The sequence below is a fragment of the Entelurus aequoreus genome, linkage group LG14 (assembly GCF_033978785.1).
Source record: "Entelurus aequoreus isolate RoL-2023_Sb linkage group LG14, RoL_Eaeq_v1.1, whole genome shotgun sequence".
Lineage (NCBI taxonomy): Eukaryota > Metazoa > Chordata > Actinopteri > Syngnathiformes > Syngnathidae > Entelurus > Entelurus aequoreus.
Window position 1 is genome coordinate 3,210,901 of NC_084744.1, and position 22,968 is coordinate 3,233,868.

Consider the following 22,968-nt stretch of genomic DNA (forward strand, 5'->3'; position numbering starts at 1 on the left):
ACATAATATTGTGAAAGTCCAACACATCATCGAAAGTCCAGTCCATGGTGGGGCCACCTCCACTCGGGGAACCATCCCGAGTGGAGACGGGTCAGCAGCGTAGAGATGTCCCCATCTGATGGACAGGCTAGCGGTCCACCCCGGAGCAGAGTAGAAAAGAAAAGAAAAGAAACGGCAGATCAACTGGTCTAAAAAGGGAGTCTATTTAAAGGCTAGAGTATACAAATGAGTTTTAAGATGAGACTTAAATGCTTCTACTGAGGTAGCATCTCTAACTTTTACCGGGAGGGCATTCCATAGTATTGGAGCCCGAATAGAAAACGCTCTATAGCCCGCAGACTTTTTTTGGGCTGTGGGAATCACTAATAAGCCGGAGTTCTTTGAACGCAGATTTCTTGCCGGGACATATGGTACAATACAATCGTCAAGATAGGCAGGAGCTTGACCGTGTAGTATTTTATACGTAAGTAGTAAAACTTTAAAGTCGCATCTTAGGTGCACAGGAAGGAATTGGCAAACAACTGTCTGTAGTGATCACTTTGTAAAATGTTTGTAGGGCCAATTTAGAGCCAATGTAGGGCCAATTTAGGGCCAATTTAGGGCCAACTTAGGGTCAACTTATTTAAGGCCAATTTAGGGCCAATTTATTTAGGGCCAATTTAGGGCCAATTTAGGGCCAATCAGGGCCCACTAAGGCAAATTAGGCATTTACTTTGTAAAATGTTTGTAGGGCCAATTTAGAGCCAATGTAGGGCCAGTTTAGAGCCAATTTAGGGCCAACTTAGGGCCAACTTAGGGCCAACTTATTTAAGGCCAATTTAGGGCCAATTTATTTAGGGCCAATTTAGGGCCAATTTAAGGCCAATCAGGCCCAACTTAGGCAAATTAGGCATTTACTTTGTAAAATGTTTGTAGGGCCAATTTAGAGCCAATTTAGAGCCAATTTAGAGTCAATTTAGGGCCAACTTAGGGCCAACTTATTTAAGGCCAATTTAGGGCCAATTTATTTAGGGCCAATTTAGGGCCAATTTAAGGCCAATCAGGGCCAACTTAGGCAAATTAGGCATTTACTTTGTAAAATGTTTGTAGGGCCAATTTATAGCCAATTTAGAGCCAATTTAGAGCCAATTTAGGGCCAACTTAGGGCCAACTTATTTAAGGCCAATTTAGGGCCAATTTATTTAGGGGCAATTTAGGGCCAATTTAGGGCCAATCAGGGCCAACTTAGGCAAATTAGGCATTTACTTTGTAAAATGTTTGTAGGGCCAATTTAGAGCCAATGTAGGGCCAATTTAGGGCCAATTTAGGGCCAATTTAGGGCCAACTTATTTAGGGCCAATTTAGGGCCAATTTAGGGCCAATTAGGGCCAATTTAGAGCCAATTTAAGAAAATTAGGGCCAATTTCGGCAAATTAGGCAAGATCGGGCAAATTAGGGCAAATTAGGCCAATTAGGCCAATTAGAGACAATTTAGGGCCAATATAGGGCCAACTTTGTTTGTTTACTTACTACTAAAAGACAAATTGTCTAGTATGTTCACTATTTTATTTAAGGACTAAATTGGCAAACAACTGTCTGTAGTGATCACTTTGTAAAATGTTTGTAGGGCCAATTTAGGGCCAATTTAGAGCCAATTTAGTGCCAATTTAGAGCCAATTTAGAGCCAATTTAGGGCCAACTTAGGGCCAACTTATTTAAGGCCAATTTAGGGCCAATTTATTTAGGGCCAATTTAGGGCCAATTTAGGGCCAATTTAAGGCCAATCAGGACCAACTTAGGCAAATTAGGCATTTACTTTGTAAAATGTTTGTAGGGCCAATTTATAGCCAATTTAGAGCCAATTTAGAGCCAATTTAGGGCCAACTTAGGGCCAACTTATTTAAGGCCAATTTAGGGCCAATTTATTTAGGGCCAATTTAGGGCCAATTTAGGGCCAATCAGGGCCAATTTAGGCAAATTAGGCATTTACTTTGTAAAATGTTTGTAGGGCCAATTTAGAGCCAATGTAGGGCCAATTTAGGGCCAATTTAGGGCCAACTTATTTAGGGCCAATTAGGGCCAATTTAGAGCCAATTTAAGAAAATTAGGGCCAATTTAGGCAAATTAGGCAAGATTGGGCAAATTAGGGCAAATTAGGCCAATTAGAGACAATTTAGGGCCAATTTAGGGCCAACTTTGTTTGTTTACTTACTACTAAAAGACACATTGTCTAGTATTTCACTATTTTTTTTAAGGACTAAATTGGCAAACAACTGTCTGCAGTGATCACTTTGTAAAATGTTTGTAGGGCCAATTTAGAGCCAATTTAGAGCCAATTTAGGGCCAACTTAGGGCCAACTTATTTAAGGCCAATTTAGGGCCAATTTATTTAGGGCCAATTTAGGGCCAATTTAAGGCCAATCAGGACCAACTTAAGGCCAATTTAGGGCCAATTTATTTAGGGCCAATTTATTTAGGGCCAATTTAGGGCCAATTTAAGGCCAATCAGGGCCAATTTAGGCAAATTAGGCATTTACTTTGTAAAATGTTTGTAGGGCCAATTTAGAGCCAATTTAGAGCCAATTTAGAGCCAATTTAGGGCCAACTTAGGGCCAACTTATTTAAGGCCAATTTAGGGCCAATTTATTTAGGGCCAATTTAGGGCCAATTTAGGGCCAATCAGGGCCAACTTAGGCAAATTAGGCATTTACTTTGTAAAATGTTTGTAGGGCCAATTTAGAGTAAATGTAGGGCCAATTTAGGGCCAATTTAGGGCCAACTTATTTAGGGCCAATTTAGGGCTAATTTAAGTGGCCAATTAGGGCCAACTTAGGCCAATTAGGGACAATTTAGGGCCAATTTAGACAAATTATGCTAATTAGGGCCAATTTAGGAAAATTTGGAAAATTAGGAAAATTAGGCAAATCAGGCCAATTTAGGGCCAATTTAGGTTGAACATTTGAAAAACTTTCTGTGATGGAATCCAGTTGATTCTGTACTATATTAGTAGTGTTTGAGATCAGAACTAAACGTGAGAAAAGGGAGAAGAGCTGACACATCAATGCTCAAGCAAATTGAACTGCATCCAAACAATATCCTGTCATGTTTACATTTATGGATCGAAACGTCACAGATGAATTTCATGCGAGAGGATCAGGACGTCCGGGGGGAATCTATAGGGGGGAGACTTGGAACACTTTGGGGCCCCTGACTGACTGACAGAGGCCCCCACAAAATAGGAGTGTGGTGACAAACGCTGTCCACTGCTATTTGGATTCCAAAACTAGCAAAACATGTTTTGGACCAAACAGTGCTTTAGTTCCTGTCTTGCGCTGTTATTTTGGTGGGCCCTTCCTGTTTTGTTGATGTTCCCCTGTATCAGCTTCACGCCTTCCTTTGAGCGCCATTCCCCGCACCTGCTCTGTTTTCGCAATTAAGACCGTTCAAGTCTTTGCTGTCGTCCAGCATTCTTTTTTTTGTTTACTTTGCGGCCAGTTCAGTTTTACTTTCGTTTTGCACAGCCATCCCGATGCTTCATGGCCTTTTCCTTTCCGTTTTGTTCATTTTTGGTTTAAGCATTAGCTACCTTTTTACCTGCACACCGCCTCCAGCTGTGCTCTGCGTATCGGGATCACGACAAACCATCCTCGTCTCGCCCGACACGTTCCGACTTCTACAAAGCTATTCCCCGCACCTGCTCTGTTTTCGCAATCAAGACTGTTGCAGTTGTGTGGACGCCGTCCTTCTTTGTGGGGACGTTGTTGATTGCCATGTCGTGTACGGGCGCACTTTGTGGACGCCGTCTGCTGCTCCACAGTAAGTCTTTGCTGTCGTCCAGCATTCCGTTTTTTGTTTACTTTGCGGCCAGTTCAGTTTTACTTTCGTTTTGCACAGCCATCCCGATGCTTCATGGCCTTTTCCTTTCCGTTTTGTTCATTTTTGGTTTAAGCATTAGATACCTTTTTACCTGCACGCCGCCTCCCGCTGTGCTCTGCGTATCGGGATCACGACAAATCATCCTCGTCTCGCCCGACACGTTCCGACTTTCACAAAGCTATTCCCCGCACCTGCTCTGTTTTCGCAATCAAGACTGTTCCAGTTGTGCGGACGCTGTCCTTCTTTGTGGGGACGTTGTTGATTGCCATGTCGTGTACGGGCGTACTTTGTGGACGCCGTCTGCTGCTCCACAGTAAGTCTTTGCTGTCGTCCAGCATTCCGTTTTTTGTTTACTTTGCAGCCAGTTCAGTTTTACTTTCGTTTTGCACAGCCATCCCGATGCTTCATGGCCTTTTCCTTTCCGTTTTGTTCATTTTTGGTTTAAGCATTAGATACCTTTTTACCTGCACACCGCCTCCAGCTGTGCTCTGCGTATCGGGATCACGACAAACCATCCTCGTCTCGCCCGACACGTTCCGACTTCTACAAAGCTATTCCCCGCACCTGCTCTGTTTTCGCAATCAAGACTGTTCCAGTTGTGCGGACGCCGTCCTTCTTTGTGGGGACGATGTTGATTGCCACGTCGTGTACGGGCGTACATTGTGGACGCCGTCTGCTGCTCCACAGTAAGTCTTTGCTGTCGTCCAGCATTCCGTTTTTTGTTTACTTTGCAGCCAGTTCAGTTTTACTTTCGTTTTGCACAGCCATCCCGATGCTTCATGGCCTTTTCCTTTCCGTTTTGTTCATTTTTGGTTTAAGCATTAGATACCTTTTTACCTGCACGCCGCCTCCCTCTGTGCTCTGCGTATCGGGATCACGACAAACCATCCTCGTCTCGCCCGACACGTTCCGACTTCTACAAAGCTATTCCCCGCACCTGCTCTGTTTTCGCAATCAAGACTGTTCCAGTTGTGTGGACGCCGTCCTTCTTTGTGGGGACGTTGTTGATTGCCATGTCGTGTACGGGCGCACTTTGTGGACGCCGTCTGCTACTCCACAGTAAGTCTTTGCTGTCGTCCAGCATTCCGTTTTTTGTTTACTTTGCGGCCAGTTCAGTTTTACTTTCGTTTTGCACAGTCATCCCGATGCTTCATGGCCTTTTCCTTTCCGTTTTGTTCATTTTTGGTTTAAGCATTAGATACCTTTTTACCTGCACGCCGCCTCCCGCTGTGCTCTGCGTATCGGGATCACGACAAATCATCCTCGTCTCGCCCGACACGTTCCGACTTTCACAAAGCTATTCCCCGCACCTGCTCTGTTTTCGCAATCAAGACTGTTCCAGTTGTGCGGACGCTGTCCTTCTTTGTGGGGACGTTGTTGATTGCCATGTCGTGTACGGGCGCACTTTGTGGACGCCGTCTGCTGCTCCACAGTAAGTCTTTGCTGTCGTCCAGCATTCTTTTTTTTGTTTACTTTGCGGCCAGTTCAGTTTTACTTTCGTTTTGCACGTTCCGACTTTTACAAAGCAATTAGCTTACCTGCTGCCACCTACTGATTTGCAAAAAAAAATATTTTGGACCAATTAGGTGAATTTGCATAACTTCCCAGTGCAGTGGTTGAAAAACACTGATGTAGAGAACATTCTGGATGTATTGACTCCAACATACAGAAAGATGTGGTGCACTAACTAAACTATGTCACAGGAACCGTGGCATCTTCAGTTCCTGGCGGACTTTACTGACCGGAGCGTCTTCACACTTTTGTCCGGCAAAAAACTCCACGGAGCCCCGACTGACTTCTGCTTCTGTGTGAAGGTAGTCGGCCTCGTCTTGCCACCATGAACGTGGTCTCTCTTGTTTCATGCCTGCTTCATTCCTAGTCCATGAAGTGTTCTTCACCCCGGGACATGAAGCTGCTTTGTGCGGACGACGAACAGACCAGGACCTGTTGGATCACAGCCGTGCGCTTGTTTAAGGTTATTATTCTCATTATTGTTACTTGTGGCATTGCTGGTTTTACCAGCTGAGGAGCATGTTGGGCAGCGCACACACACAGAGTACTTACAAGCAGACACGGCGTGTAGACAGAAAAGGGAGAAAGGACGCATTTTGGTGTAACAAGTCAAGATAAAGGTGAAGTTATAACACTGAAACACCCTCAGGAAGAGCTGCTTTAAGGCATGGCTAGCTAGCTTGCGGCTAACGTCCATCCGCAGTGTTTTAGCTACTTCTAAATCACTAATCCTGGCCTCCATGGTGACAAAGTGAGTTTCATACACTGACCGTGGTCCATGATCATGTTTCAGAGGTCCATGATCATGTTTCAATGTTCCTGTTTCAGTGGTCCATGGTCATGTTTCAGTGGTCCATGGTCATGTTTCAGTGGTCCATGGTCATGTTTCAGGAGTCCATGGTCATGTTTCAGGGGTCCATGGTCATGTTTCAGTGGTCCATGGTCATGTTTCAGGGGTCCATGGTCATGTTTCTGTGGTCCATGGTCATGTTTCTGTGGTCTCTGGTCATGTTTCTGTGGTCCATGGTCATGTTTCAGTGGTCCATGGTCATGTTTCAGGGGTCCATGGTCATGTTTCAGGGGTCCATGGTCATGTTTCCGTGGTCCCTGGTCATGTTTCTGTGGTCCATGGTCATGTTTCAGTGGTCCATTGTCATGTTTCCGTGGTCCATGGTCATGTTTCCGTGGTCCATGGTCATGTTTCAGTGGTCCATTGTCATGTTTCTGTGCTCCCTGATCATGTTTCCGTGGTCCATGGTCATGTTTCCGTGGTCCCTGGTCATGTTTCTGTGGTCCATGGTCATGTTTCCGTGGTCTCTGGTCATGTTTCTGTGGTCCATGGTCATGTTTCCGTGGTCCCTGGTCATGTTTCTGTGGTCCATGGTCATGTTTCAGTGGTCCATGGTCATGTTTCAGTGGTCCATTGTCATGTTTCCGTGGTCCATGGTCATGTTTCTGTGCTCCCTGATCATGTTTCTGTGGTCCATGGTCATGTTTCAGTGGTCCATGGTCATGTTTCAGTGGTCCATTGTCATGTTTCCGTGGTCCATGGTCATGTTTCTGTGCTCCCTGATCATGTTTCTGTGGTCCATGGTCATGTTTCCGTGGTCTCTGGTCATGTTTCTGTGGTCCATGGTCATGTTTCAGTGGTGCATGGTCATGTTTCAGTGGTCCATGGTCATGTTTCAGTGGTCCCTGGTCATGTTTCAGTGGTACATGGTCATGTACATGTATTTCCAGACGTTTTACAATATGAATGTTATTAATGTGCTATTTGAAGATGGACATGCTTCGTTTAGAGTGAGCATCAAGCTTTATGGTGAACACCAACTCCATATTGTCTTGTTTGCTTCTTCCAGTGCCCCATCAACTGCTCATTTGCATATGCAACACAGCAACACAACAAGCATACAACATGTTCATCATGTGGTTAATAAGAAATTACTTGGAATAACTCTTGTTTCTCTTTCAGTACGGCATGCAGCTGTACCACAACTTCATGCTGCCACACCACAAACAAAAACCTTCTCCAATGGTAATTATTGTGTAAATATACTAATTATGACAGGTGTCGTTACTCTATAATAATAAATATGTATTGTTGTACTATAAATATAAACACAACACTTTTGTTTTTGCTCCCATTTTTCATGAGTTGAAGTCAAAGGTGTAAAACTTTGACTATACACTCAAAAGACCTCTCAACTGTCTAAATCTGTGTTAGTGAGCATTTTTTCTTGGCCAGGGTAATCCACCCCACCTCACAGGTGTGGCATATGACTTTTATTTTTTTATTTTGTCCTGTCCAGCTACTCAGGCAAATCATATTGTTGATGTAGATGATACACATCATATTGTTGATGTAGATGATACAAATCATATAGTTGATGTAGATGATACAAATCATATTGTTGATGTAGATGATACAAATCATATTGTTGATGTAGATGATACAAATCATATTGTTGATGTAGATGATACACATCATAGTGTTGATGTAGATGATACAAATCATATTGTTGATGTAGATGATACAAATCATATAGTTGATGTAGATGATACACATCATATTGTTGATGTAGATGATACAAATCATAGTGTTGATGTAGATGATACAAATCATATTGTTGATGTAGATGATACACATCATATTGTTGATGTAGATGATACAAATCATATTGTTGATGTAGATGATACAAATCATATTGTTGATGTAGATGATACACATCATATTGTTGATGTAGATGATACAAATCATATTGTTGATGTAGATGATACAAATCATATTGTTGATGTAGATGATACACATCATATTGTTGATGTAGATGATACACATCATATTGTTGATGTAGATGATACAAATCATATTGTTGATGTAGATGATACACATCATATTGTTGATGTAGATGATACACATCATATTGTTGATGTAGATGATACACATTATATTGTTGATGTAGATGATACACATCATATTGTTGATGTAGATGATACAAATCATATTGTTGATGTAGATGATACAAATCATATTGTTGATGTAGATGATACACATCATATTGTTGATGTAGATGATACACATCATATTGTTGATGTAGATGATACAAATCATATTGTTGATGTAGATGATACACATCATATTGTTGATGTAGATGATACACATCATATTGTTGATGTAGATGATACACATTATATTGTTGATGTAGATGATACAAATCATATTGTTGAATTAGATGATACAAATCATATTGTTGATGTAGATGATACAAATCATATTGTTGATGTAGATGATACAAATCATATTGTTGATGTAGATGATACACATCATATTGTTGATGTAGATGATACACATCATATTGTTGATGTAGATGATACACATCATATTGTTGATGTAGATGATACACATCATATTGTTAATGTAGATGATAATCATCATTTTGTTGATGTAATGCAGCTGAGATAGGCTCAGCACCCCCCTATTATTACAATATAAAACAGTACTATTATACTATTATTATATTACAATTACAATATTACTACAATACTATTATTACAATATGATTACAATACTATTATACTATTATTTTACTATTATTACAATACTATTATATTATTATCACAATATAAAACAATACTATTATACCATTATACTATTATTACAATACTATTATACTATTATTACAATATAAAACAATACTATTATGCTTTTATTACAACACAATTACAATACTATTATACTATTATTACAATACTATTATACTATTATTACAACAAATTTAAAATACTATTATACTATTATTACAATATTATTATAATATTATTACAATAAAATTACAATACTATTATTCTATTATTATACTATTATTACAATACTATTATACTATTATTACAATATAAAACAATACTATTATACTATTATTACAATACTATCATACTATTATTACAACACAATTACAATACTATTATACTATTATTACAATACCATTACAAAAATATTATTACAATAAAATTATAATTATATTACAATACAATTACAATAGCATTATACTATTATTACATTACTATTATACTATTATTACAACACAATTACAATACTATTATACTATTATTACAATACAATTACAATGTTAATATACTATTATCATACTATTATTACAATACTATTACAATACAATTACAATACTATTACTCTATTACAATAAAATTACAATACTATTATACTATTATCAAAATACAATTACAGTACTATTATATATTATTACATTACAATTACATTACTAATATTACAATACAATTACAATACTATTATAAAAATACAATTACAATACTATTATTACAATACTATTATACTATTATTACAACACAATTACAATACTATTATACTATTATTACAATACTATTATACTATTATTACAACACAATTACAATACTATTATACTATTATTACAATACAATTACAATGTTATTATACTATTATTGTACTATTATTACAATATTATTACAATACAATTACAATACTATTACTCTGTTATTACAATACTATTATACTATTATCAAAATACAATTACAGTACTATTATATATTATTACACTACAATTACATTACTAATATTACAATACAATTACAATACTATTATAAAAATACAACTACAATACTATTATTACAATACTATTATACTATTATTACAACACAATTACAATGTTATTATACCATTATTATACTATTATTACAATACTTTTACAATACAATTACAATACTATTACACTGTTATTACAATACAATTACAATACTATTATACTATTATTAAAATACAATTACAATACTATAATACTATTATTACATTACAATTACATTACTAATATTACAATACAATTACAATACTATTATTACAATACTATTATACTATTATTACAACACAATTACAATACTATTATACTATTATTAAAATACAATTACAATACTATTATACTATTATTACATTACAATTACATTACTAATATTACAATACAATTACAATACTATTATAAAAATACAATTACAATACTATTATTACAATGCTATTATACTATTATTACAACACAATTACAATACTAACATATATTTCTTTGTGACTTTGCTTCATTTATCGCTTCATAACTTGTCAAAGGTCCTTCAATTTTATTCTCTTACTTTCCATTCATCGCTATTAACACTATTATTCTCGCTATTTAGGATTTTGTTTATATTCTAATCTATATTTAATTTTTGTACATATATTTTGAATGAAATGTTTTATATTGTTTTGTTACTCACCAGTGTGGAGTATTTTATTGTATTATTATTATTATTATTATTACTGTGCATTCATGATCCTAAAGCAGTATTTATTGATGCATGTTGTGAGAAGTGCAGCCCTCCTAAAGATGTCACTCCTGCAGAGGAGCATCTCTGAGAACTCCCTGGTGGCCATGGACTTCTCGGGCCAACACAGCCGTGTGATCGAGAAGCCCTCGGAAGTCCTGTCTGCGGCTGTGGAGGAAGGCCTGGCCTGGCGGGTGAGTCCTGCAACACCCGAGGTCGGCGGTGACAAACAAATGCAGTCTGAATTGTGTTTTAGAGGAAGGGCTGCCAGCGTCTGAGTGCCCACGGAAGTCCGTCTGCGTCCCAGAGCTCCGTCTGCTCTCTAGGTGCCACTCTTGTCTGCTCCATGTCAACAACACCCGTCCCAAAGTGAAAGCACTGACTCGTTACGTGTATCAGCTCTCCATTTAGCGCAGCCTTGGTTCTACGGCCGATTGTCCCGGGATGAAGCTCAGCTCCTCATCACCCAGCAGGGTCCTGTGGACGGGTAGGGGGCGCTGTTGCATGACATCACAACATGACTTAAAGCAGACATGCAAAGGTCTCCTGAGAATAATAATAATAATACATCCATTTTCTACCGCTTGGGGTTCTTTACTTTTTGCACCTCGGTTCCCAACTTTTCCACTAGACAGCTTGTGCGTTTCCTACCTAGGCCTTCAGTGACGTCCTACCTAGTCCGACTTCAATAAACACCCCTCGAAATACCATCATTGACGTCACCGCATGACCACGGCTGGAGAAATACTACACAGAAACACACCAAAACAGTTTTAAAAATCAATAAACCCGCATCAGCATTTTAAAACATATCGTACGTGCTACTGTCAAAATTAAATGATTGTAAAAAAAACATATTAAATGTGGAAAATTAAATAAATTCAATTAAAAAATTGAGAACCGATTATTTCTCCGCTGGCCGGGTATGGCCCCAGTGCCAAAAACATATCTTACGTGCTACTGTCAAAATTAAATGATTGTAAAAAAAAACATTAAATGTGGAAAATTAAATAAATAAAATTAAAAAATTGAGAACCGATTATTTCTCCGCTGGCCGGGTACGGGTATGGCCCCAGTGCCAAAAACATATCTTACGTGCTACTGTCAAAATTAAATGATTGTAAAAAAAACATATTAAATGTGGAAAAATAAATAAATAAATCAAATATATAGTTAAAAAATTGAGAACCGATGATTTCTCCGCTGGCCGGGTATGGCCCCGGTGCCACTTCCTGCTTTTCGCAAATTGAAAACTTGTGATTGGATACTCGCTCGGGAAAATCCAATCGCAGTCACGTTTAACGTAAGGCTACCTAGGCCTTCAGTGACGTCCTACCTAGTCCGACTTCAATAAACACCCCTCGAAATACCATAATTGACGTCACCGCATGACCACGGCTGGAGAAATACTACACAGAAACACACCAAAACAGTTTTAAAAATCAATAAACCCGCATCAGCATTTTAAAACATATCGTACGTGGTACTGTCAAAATTAAATGATTGTAAAAAAAACATATTAAATGTGGAAAATTAAATTAATACAATTAAAAAATTGAGAACCGATTATTTCTCCGCTGGCCGGGTATGGCCCCGGTGCCACTTCCTGCTTTTCGCAAATTAAAAAATTGTGATTGGATACTCGCTTGGGAAAATCCAATCGCAGTCACGTTTAACGTAAGGCTACCTAGATGGGCTACTGTCAACAACTCGTCATCCGATTGGCTATCGCAACCGGCAGACTGATTAGCACTCCAACAAGTCAATAACATCAACAGAGCTCACCTTTGCGCATTCACGCACAGCGTAAAACGTTTGGCGGACAAAATGAGACGAAGAGGGCGTCTTTCTGTGGCAGCGTGGGAGAAAGTTGTGCATGTAAACAAACTACGGTGAGTTCAAGGATCGCTGAAATTAGTAGGACAAAACGGTGCTTGCCGACTTCTCTCATCAGTGAAGCATGTTTAGTACAAACTGGGGGATTTCTAACAATTAGGAAGGACTTGGAGAAGGCATTCGACCCTGTCCCTCGGAGAGTCCTGTGGGGAGTGCTCAGAGAGTATGGGGTATCGGACTGTCTGATTGTGGCGGTCCGCTCCCTGTATGATCAGTGTCAGAGCTTGGTCCGCATCGCCGGTAGTAAGTCGGACACGTTTCCAGTGAGGGTTGGACTCCGCCAAGGCTGCCCTTTGTCACCCATTCTGTTCAGAACTTTTATGGACAGAATTTCTAGGCGCAGTCAAGGCGTTGAGGGGATCTGGTTTGGTGGCTGCAGGATTAGGTCTCTGCTTTTTGCAGATGATCTGGTCCTGATGGCTTCATCTGGCCAGGATCTTCAGTTCTCACTGGATCGGTTCGCAGCCGAGTGTGAAGCGACTGGGATGAGAATCAGCACCTGAAAGTCAGAGTCCATGGTTCTCACCCGGAGAAGGGTGGAGTGCCATATCCGGGTTGGGAGGAGACCCTGCCCCAAGTGGAGGAGTTCAAGTACCTCGGAGTCTTGTTCACGAGTGAGGGAAGAGTGGATCGTGAGATCGACAGGCGGATCGGTGCGGCGTCTTCAGTAATGCGGACGCTGTATCGATCCGTTGTGGTGAAGAAGGAGCTGAGCCGGAAGGCAAAGCTCTCAATTTACCGGTCGATCTACGTTCCCACCCTCACCTATGGTCATGAGCTTTGGGTTATGACCGAAAGGACAAGCGGCCAAAATTAGTTTCCTCCGCCGGATGGCGGGGCTCTCCCTTAGAGATAGGGTGAGAAGCTCTGTCATCCGGGGGGAGCTCAAAGTTAAGCCGCTGCTCCTCCACATGGAGAGGAGCCAGATGAGGTGGTTCGGGCATCTGGTCAGGATGCCACCCGAACGCATTCCTAGAGAGGTGTTTAGGGCACGTCCGAATGTTAGGGGAAGACCCAGGACACGTTGGGAAGACTATGTCTCCCGGCTGGCCTGGGAACACCTCGGGATCCCCCAGGAAGAGCTGGACGAAGTGGCTGGGGAGAGGGAAGTCTGCCCCCGCAACCAGACCTCGGATAAGCAGAAGAAGATGGATGGATGGATGGATAGGAAGGTTTGTGTCCTCCTACAGAAACCATAGTAAAACAAAAAATATACTTTTTTTCCCCATATTTTTCCATTTTCACACATCTCTAAAAGAGGTCCATGGAGCCACTAGGGGGGCGCTGACCCAAACCTAACCCCCTAACCCTACGGTTCAGAAACAGTGAGAGGCAAACGTGTTTTCTTACCTTACCTTTCTTCTATCCTAAAGTGACGTTCGTGTCGAGCGAACGTGAAGTGTTTTATTTTGGGTGTGTAGCTAGCCGAGCCATCCATACACATTTCTCAATTCAATCACTGCAAAAATTTATTTTATCTCAACATTTATGATGTCGACCCAGAGAGGGACAAGCGGTAAAAAATTGATTTAAATTAAATAAAAAAAATAGACATTTCCTGAGCTTACAGTATGCTATGATCAAGTGGCCCCCTAGTGGTTGTGGCCTTAAACAACCACATAGACTCTAATAAACATTTATAATGCAGCTGAGATAGGCTCCAGGACCCCCCGCCACCCCAAAAGGGACAAGCGGTAGAAAAATGGATGGATGGGATAGAGTAGACAGCACACTTCTCCAACACTGCAGTAGCAACTAAACCCCACCAGGTGGCAGTGCTACCTAGTGAATAACCCAGATAATGACAGTGTCTGCTTATAATCATTCAAAAATATTTTTTTTGGTGATAAAAATACGTGATGTCAATGTTTATGTTTTGTTTTCAGGTTGTTTCTTGTGCGGGAAAGCCAAAGCAAGCCCAAGACCTTCGTGCTGTCGCTGTGCCACATGCAGAAAGTCAAACACTTCCAAATATTACCGGTGAGTGAGCGCCTTAAACACAATACAAGTCATTATCTCTTATTCTTTAGCAAGTCCGTCAGGATTTATTCATGGGCGTGGGTCAGACGGAGGTCGGTGTGAAAGACTCGTCATTAGAAAGTCTTACAATATTCATTGCGGCAATAAATTGAAGCTGAACGTGCCGGTTTGAAATGGGTATGGCTCACGTTTTCCAAATCGTCCTAACAAAATGGGCAAATTAAACTATCAATTGTCACAATATTGATTTAATACAAAACATATTTTCAAAAGAATGCAGAAATAGCATTGTAGTGTTGTCCCGATACCAATATTTCGATACTTTTCGATACTTTTCTAAATAAAGGGCACCACAAAATGTTTTATTATCGTCTTTATTTGAACAAAAAAATCTTAGTGTACATGAAACATATGTTTATTATTGTAATTTAGTCCTTAAATAAAATAGTGAACATACTAGACCAGTGGTCTAGTATGTGTCCCACGGACCGGGGGATAAATATATATTTATATATATATTTTTTTCTTCTCATAAAGAAATACAATCATGTGTGCTTACGGACTGTATCCCTGCAGACTGTATTGATTTGTATTGATATATAATGTATATATTGTGTTTTTTATGTTGACTTAAAAAAAAAAAAAAAAAAAAAAAAAAAAATCTATTTTTTTTTTTTTAATGTATATATTGTGTTTTTTATGTTGACTTAAAAAAAAAATAAATAAAATAAAAAAAAAAATATTTTTTTCTTTTTTTTTTTTTTTTTCTTGTGCTGCCGCGGCCCGGTACCAATCGGTCCACGGACCGGTACTGGTGGTTGGGGACCACTGTACTAGACAACTTGTCTTTTAGTAGTAATAATAATAATATATTTTATTTGTAAAAAAAACACTTTACATTGAGCAAACAACTTCAAAATGCTACAGTGTATTAAAAAAAAAAAAAAAAAAAAAAAAAAGAAATTTAAAAGAAAATTAAAAGATAATAAAAATCAATAAAAATAAAAACTAGAGCAGCCTAATATCTAGAACTAGTATGCATACATCTAATAAAAGGCTTTTTTAAAAAGAAGGGGTTTTTAAGCCTTTTTTAAAGCATCCACAGTCTGTGGTGCCCTCAGGTGGTCAGGGAGAGCGTTCCTACAGACTGGGAGCGGCGGAGCAGAAAGCCGGGTCTACCATTGCAAGTAAACAAACAAAGACTTGTAATTAGTCTGCAGTAACATGTTATGTCATTTATACACCTATTATTTTGTACACATTATGAGGGACAAACTGTAAAAAATGGATGATTAATCCACTTGTTCATTTACTGTTAATATTTGCTTATTTTCTGTTTTAACATGTTCTATCTACACTTCTGTTCAAATGTAATAATCACTTATTCTTCTCTTCTTTGATACTTTACATTAGTTTTGGACAATACTGCACATTTAGGTATGGATACGATACCAAGTAGTTACAGGATCATACAATAAAATATAATACCTAATAAACAAATACTGATGTAAAGGGTAGGTGTCGCGCTGGTTTCTGTTTGAACATGTTCTATCTACACTTCTGCTAAAATGTAATAATCACTTATTCTTCTCTTCTTTGATACTTGACATTAGTTTTGGACGATACCACACATTTAGGTATCGATCTGATACCAAGCAGGATCATACATTGGTCATATTCAAAGTCCCCTTGTGTCCGGGGACGTATTTCCTGACTTTATAAGCATAATATGATTTTTTTTAATTGAATAAATATAGTATAAAGTAGTATCGACTCGATACGCTCCTGTGCTTGGTATCATTACAGTGGACGTCAGGCGTAGATCCACCCATGGCGTTTGTTTACATTCAGTTGCGCTAGCTTTTGTTAGCGGCGAGCTATTGCGATAATAATACTTGTAAGAAACATACTTTATTTGTCACCATGGAGGCCAGGATTAGTGATTTAGAAGTAGCTAAAACACTGCGGATGGACGTTAGCCGCTAGCTAGCTAGCATGTCTTAAAGCAGCTCTTCCTGAGGGTGTTTCAGTGTTATAACTTCACCTTTATCTTGACTTTTTACGCCAAAATGCGTCCATTCTCCCTTTTTTGTCTGCTTGTAAGTACTCCGGGGGAACCGGTACTTTTTAGAGGTGGTATAGTACCGAATATTATTCATTAGTATCGCGGTACTATACTAGTACCGTGATAGTTGGAAAATACTTCATTTGACGCATCTTAACTCCGACTGAGCCAATCAAATGGTCAGTAATCAGTATCGACCTACTTTCGTGAAATAGTACACGTGATCGCTACAAAAGTATATCCTTAAGATTTTACCGATACCAATATCGATATTCCAACCAGTTTTAATTGGTACTCTTATTGGATTAAATAAAAATGCCTTTTCTATTGCCATTTTGTAATAGCACAGAGACTGTAGACCACCAACATCATGTAGCATCCTTTGAGGAGGAATTATTGTTGTTAAAGTACTTTTCTGTGGTGTTGCTTCCTTATTTGTCATCATTCCAAGTCTTCTTTTTTTACGCCGCACCTACAAGTAAGTGAATTCAACACCCTGCCGTAATTACGGGTTAGGGTTCTATGAATGAAGAAATAAAAAATACCAATAGCTGTAACATTTGTCCTTCTGTACCAACCCAATTAGGAACCGGTACCAACAAATACCGGTACTAAGTATACATCCCGAGTTATCGCGGTTGATGATCCATGGCTTTTAATACTAATCCCCTCTGGTTGACACCGTGTTTGTTTTCAGTCTCCCGGCTAACAAGCTGGCAGCTATTTATGTGCCCCCCCTACTCAGTGTGCCGCCACTCCTCCTAAGTTAATTACCATCCAAAAACGATGGAATTTAAAATATCTTAAGTGTTACTATAAAGTATCATCATCAAGTGATGTTAACGCTGGAAGATGAGACTAAACATGTTACACACCGAGAGCAGGCATGCTAATAACTAAGCTAACCGCTAAGCTAGCTTGAAACAACATAAGAAAGTGGAAGTATTTATTCAGGTTTAAGCGGAAATGCGCTAATATTGACAGGAAATGAACATTAATAATAGTTCTATAGAGGATAACATAGCAATAAGGGTTGCGTTGTCACGGTCGCTACACGGCCTGTCCACAACACCCGTGAAGTCGTCAGGTTGTGTAAATGGTAAATAACAAGAGAATACAACAAATCCTTTTCAACTTCTATTCAATTGAATAGACTGCAAAGACAAGATATTTCATGTTCACACTGAGAAACTTTGTTATTGTTTGCAAATATTAGCTCATTTGGAATTTGATGCCTGCAATGTGTTTCAAAAAAGCTGGCACAAGTGGCAAAAAAGACTGAGAAAGTTGAGGAATGCTCACCAAAGACTTATTTGGAACATCCCACAGGTGAACAGGCTAATTGGGAACAGGTGGGTGCCATGATTGGGTATAAAAGCAGCTTCCGTGAAATGCTCAGTCGTTCACAAACGAGGACGGGGCGAGGGTCACCACTTTGTCAACAAACGCCTGAGAAAATTGTTGAAGGACAACATTTCTCAACAAGGAATTTAGGGATCTCACCATCTACGCTCCGTAATATCATCAAAAGGTTCAGAGAATCTGCAGAAATCGCTGCACGTAAGCCATGATATTACGCACCTTGGATCCCTCAGGCGGTTCTGCATTAAAAAAGCCACATCAGTGTGTAAAGGATATCACCACACGGGTTCAGGAACACTTCAGAAAACCACTCTCAGTACATACAGTCGGTCGCTACATCTGTAAGTGCAAGTTAAAACTCTACTATGCAAAAGCCACATATATTTATCAACAACACCCAGAAGTGCTTCGCCAAATTTTTTTTTAATTTTTTTTTAGTGTGAACATGAAATATCTTGTCTTTGCAGTCTAGTCATTTGAATTAGGTTGAAAAGGATTTGCAAATCATTGTATTTTATTTTTATTTATCATTTACACAACGGCTCTAGGTCGTGTAAGAGGAGGGTGGATCCATCCATACATCAAAGGTGTGGATAAACAAGTATGTGATATCAGGATGTGATCGGTACTAGAGTGATCAGGTCAATAGATTTATTTCATCAAAATCACTTTTTTTGTTGTTTTTGTAAACGTTGACACGTCCAGGCACTAATTGTCTGGACAAAGGAGGACTTTGAGGGCAAAAAGAGTCCTAGACTGTAATAGTTGTATTACTGGCTCCATGTCCATAGCACCATGGGAGAGGCAGCACCCTCTGGTGGCCACATGGAGCAAAGGTGACCCTCTGTATGAGTCCCATGGTGGACGTCAACCGTCTGGTTCTGGTGTTGGTTCTCATCTCCATCTTGTACCACACTGCAGGTCCAGGATGAAGGGGACTCGGTCCACAGTCTGGACGATGGTCACACCCGCTTCTTGGACTTGATTCAGCTGGTGGACTTCTACCAGCTCAACCGGGGTGTGCTGCCCTGCAAACTCAAACAACACTGTACCAGGACCACCTTGTGACAACCAGGACCACCTTGTGACAACCAGGACCATACTTTGACAACCAGGACCACCTTGTGACAACCAGGACCACCTTGTGACAACCAGGACCGTACTTTGACAACCAGGACCACCTTGTGACAACCAGGACCATACTTTGACAACCAGGACCACCTTGTGACAACCAGGACCACCTTGTGACAACCAGGACCGTACTTTGACAACCAGGACCACCTTGTGACAACCAGCACCGTACTTTGACAACCAGGACCACCTTGTGACAACCAGGACCGTACTTTGACAACCAGGACCACCTTGTGACAACCAGGAACATACTTTGACAACCAGGACCATACTATGAAAACCAGGACCAGTGTGTGACAACCAGGAACATACTTTGACAACCAGGACCATACTATGAAAACCAGGACAACCTTGTGACAACCAGGACCATACTATGAAAACCAGGACAACCTTGTGACAACCAGGAACATACTTTGACAACCAGGACCATACTATGAAAACCAGGACCAGCGTGTGACATCCATGACCATACTTTGACAACCAGGACCATACTATGAAAACCAGGACCAGCGTGTGACAACCAGGAACATACTTTGACAACCAGGACCATACTATGAAAACCAGGACCAGCGTGTGACAACCAGGACCGTACTTTGACATCCATGACCATACTTTGACAACCACGACCAGCGTGTGACAACCAGGACCATACTTTGACAACCAGGACCACCTTGTGACAACCAGGACCATACTATGAAAACCAGGAACAGGGTGTGACAACCAGGACCACCTTGTGACAACCAGGAACATACTTTGACAACCAGGACCAGACTTTGACAACCAGGACCATACTTTGACAACCAGGACCGTACTTTGACAACCAGGACCACCTTGTGACAACCAGCACCGTACTTTGACAACCAGGACCACCTTGTGACAACCAGGACCGTACTTTGACAACCAGGACCACCTTGTGACAACCAGGAACATACTTTGACAACCAGGACAACCTTGTGACAACCAGGAACATACTTTGACAACCAGGACCATACTATGAAAACCAGGACCAGTGTGTGACAACCAGGAACATACTTTGACAACCAGGACCATACTATGAAAACCAGGACAACCTTGTGACAACCAGGACCATACTATGAAAACCAGGACAACCTTGTGACAACCAGGAACATACTTTGACAACCAGGACCATACTATGAAAACCAGGACCAGCGTGTGACATCCATGACCATACTTTGACAACCAGGACCATACTATGAAAACCAGGACCAGCGTGTGACAACCAGGAACATACTTTGACAACCAGGACCATACTATGAAAACCAGGACCAGCGTGTGACAACCAGGACCGTACTTTGACATCCATGACCATACTTTGACAACCACGACCAGCGTGTGACAACCAGGACCATACTTTGACAACCAGGACCACCTTGTGACAACCAGGACCATACTATGAAAACCAGGAACAGGGTGTGACAACCAGGACCACCTTGTGACAACCAGGAACATACTTTGACAACCAGGACCAGACTTTGACAACCAGGACCATACTTTGACAACCAGGACCATACTTTGACAACCAGGACCACCTTGTGACAACCAGGACCATACTTTGACAACCAGGACCACACTTTGACAACCAGGACCATACTTTGACAACCAGGACCACACTTTGACAACCAGGAACATACTTTGACAACCAGGACCAGACTTTGACAACCAGGACCAGACTTTGACAACTAGGACCATACTTTGACAACCAGGACCAGACTTTGACAACCAGGACCAGACTTTAACAACCATGACCAGGGTGTAACAACCAGGACCAGGACCAGGACCAGGGTGTGACAACCAGGACCAGCAGAGCCTCACAGGATCAAGACTACCCTACAAGAGATCCTGGTGTACATTACATGAATGTAGTTGATCAGTTTTAGTCCAGGTCAGTATTTGGGATTACTTGGAGAGGTTTGGACATTTTTTATTTGAACACTTTTATTTCTTCTAAACTACAAGCAGTATGATATCATTCAGGGAATCTCCTTTAAGATGTTCTGTATCATCTGGTCATCTCCTGCTGACTTCATAAAGTCTTTTTGTGTGAATATATATGTGTCTTTTTATAGCTACTAATTATCTTCATATCGACTCTGATACTGTGTCCATCAGACAGTCTGATACTGTGTCCATCAGACAATATGATACTGTGTCCATCAGACAGTCTGATACTGTGTCTATCAGACAATCTGATACTGTGTCCATCAGACAGTCTGATACTGTGTCTATTAGACAATCTGATACTGTGTCTTTCAGACAATCTGATACTGTGTCTATCAGACAATCTGATACTGTGTCCATCAGACAGTCTGATACTGTGTCTATTAGACAATCTGATACTGTGTCTTTCAGACAATCTGATACGGTGTCTATCAGACAATATGATACTGTGTCCATCAGACAATATGATACTGTGTCTATCAGACAATCTGATACTGTGTCTATCAGACAATATGATACTGTGTCTATCAGACAATCTGATACTGTGTCTATTAGACAATCTGATACTGTGTCCATCAGACAATATGATACTGTGTCTATCAGACAATCTGATACTGTGTCTATTAGACAATATGATACTGTGTCTATCAGACAATCTGATACTATGTCTATCAGACAATCTGATACTGTGTCTATCAGACAATCTGATACTGTGTCCGTCAGACAATATGATACTGTGTCTATCAGACAATCTGATACTGTGTCTATCAGACAATCTGATACTGTGTCTATCAGAGAATCTGATACTGTGTCCGTCAGACAATCTGATACTGTGTCTATCAGCCAATCTGATACTGTGTCTATCAGACAATCAGATACTGTGTCAATCAGCCAATCAGATACTGTGTTGATCAGCCAGTCTGATACTGTGTCTATCAGCCTATATATATATCATATACACATGTATATACATCATTTATACACATGATGTATGATATATATATATATATATATATATATATATATATATATATATATATATATATATATATATATATATATATATATATATATATATATATATATATATATATATATATATATATATATATATATATATATATATATATATATGTATATATATATATATATCATGTATACATACAGTATATGTAGAGTATATGTAGACTATATATATATATATATATTGGGCAGCTGAATCTAGGATGCAGTTATAAAGAATGACCGCCAGATGGCAGTAGAATCAAGGTGTTGGCTCCAATGCAGTTTTCAGTTTGCTATGACAGATCCAACATTGTTGACTGCAAAGTATAAATGATGCAAAACATGTTTGTCACTCAACTTTGTCTCTTATTGCACATTGTTGATGCACCTTATTATCATTATAACCTGCTCCTTTGTGCTGATATCAACCTGCTCCTTTGTGCTGATATCAACCTGCTCCTTTGTGATTATATCAACCTGCTCCTTTGGGATGATATCAACCTGCTCCTTTGTGCTGATATCAACCTGCTCCTTTGTGCTGATATCAACCTGCTCCTTTGTGCTGATATCAACCTGCTCCTTTGTGCTGATATCAACCTGCTCCTTTGTGCTGATATTAACCTGCTCCTTTGTGCTGATATCAACCTACTCCTTTGTGCTGATATCAACCTGCTCCTTTGTGCTGATATCAACCTGCTCCTTTGTGCTGATATCAACCTGCTCCTTTGTGCTGATATCAACCTGCTCCTTTGTGATGATATCAACCTGCTCCTTTGTGCTGATATCAACCTGCTCCTTTGTGATGATATCAACCTGTTCTTCAACCTGCTCCTTTGTGCTGATATCAACCTGCTCCTTTGTGATAT

General features: G+C 39.8%; 1 protein-coding gene across 2 annotated transcripts in view; it reads left to right on the top strand.

Annotated features, from left to right (window-relative positions):
• Window positions 1-21,204, top strand: part of LOC133665216 (growth factor receptor-bound protein 14-like) — a 42,199-nt gene extending 20,995 nt beyond the window's left edge. For both annotated transcript variants that reach the window (XM_062070464.1, XM_062070465.1), the window contains 8 exons: window positions 5,559-5,669; window positions 5,735-5,830; window positions 7,340-7,402; window positions 10,782-10,898; window positions 10,961-11,030; window positions 11,104-11,191; window positions 14,487-14,580; window positions 18,929-21,204. In XM_062070464.1, the coding sequence (XP_061926448.1) occupies window positions 5,559-5,669; window positions 5,735-5,830; window positions 7,340-7,402; window positions 10,782-10,898; window positions 10,961-11,030; window positions 11,104-11,191; window positions 14,487-14,580; window positions 18,929-19,075 (786 nt within the window). In that variant the 3' untranslated portion in view covers window positions 19,076-21,204. The remainder of the gene's footprint in view (window positions 1-5,558; window positions 5,670-5,734; window positions 5,831-7,339; window positions 7,403-10,781; window positions 10,899-10,960; window positions 11,031-11,103; window positions 11,192-14,486; window positions 14,581-18,928) is intronic.
• The last annotated feature ends 1,764 nt before the right edge of the window (window positions 21,205-22,968 follow it).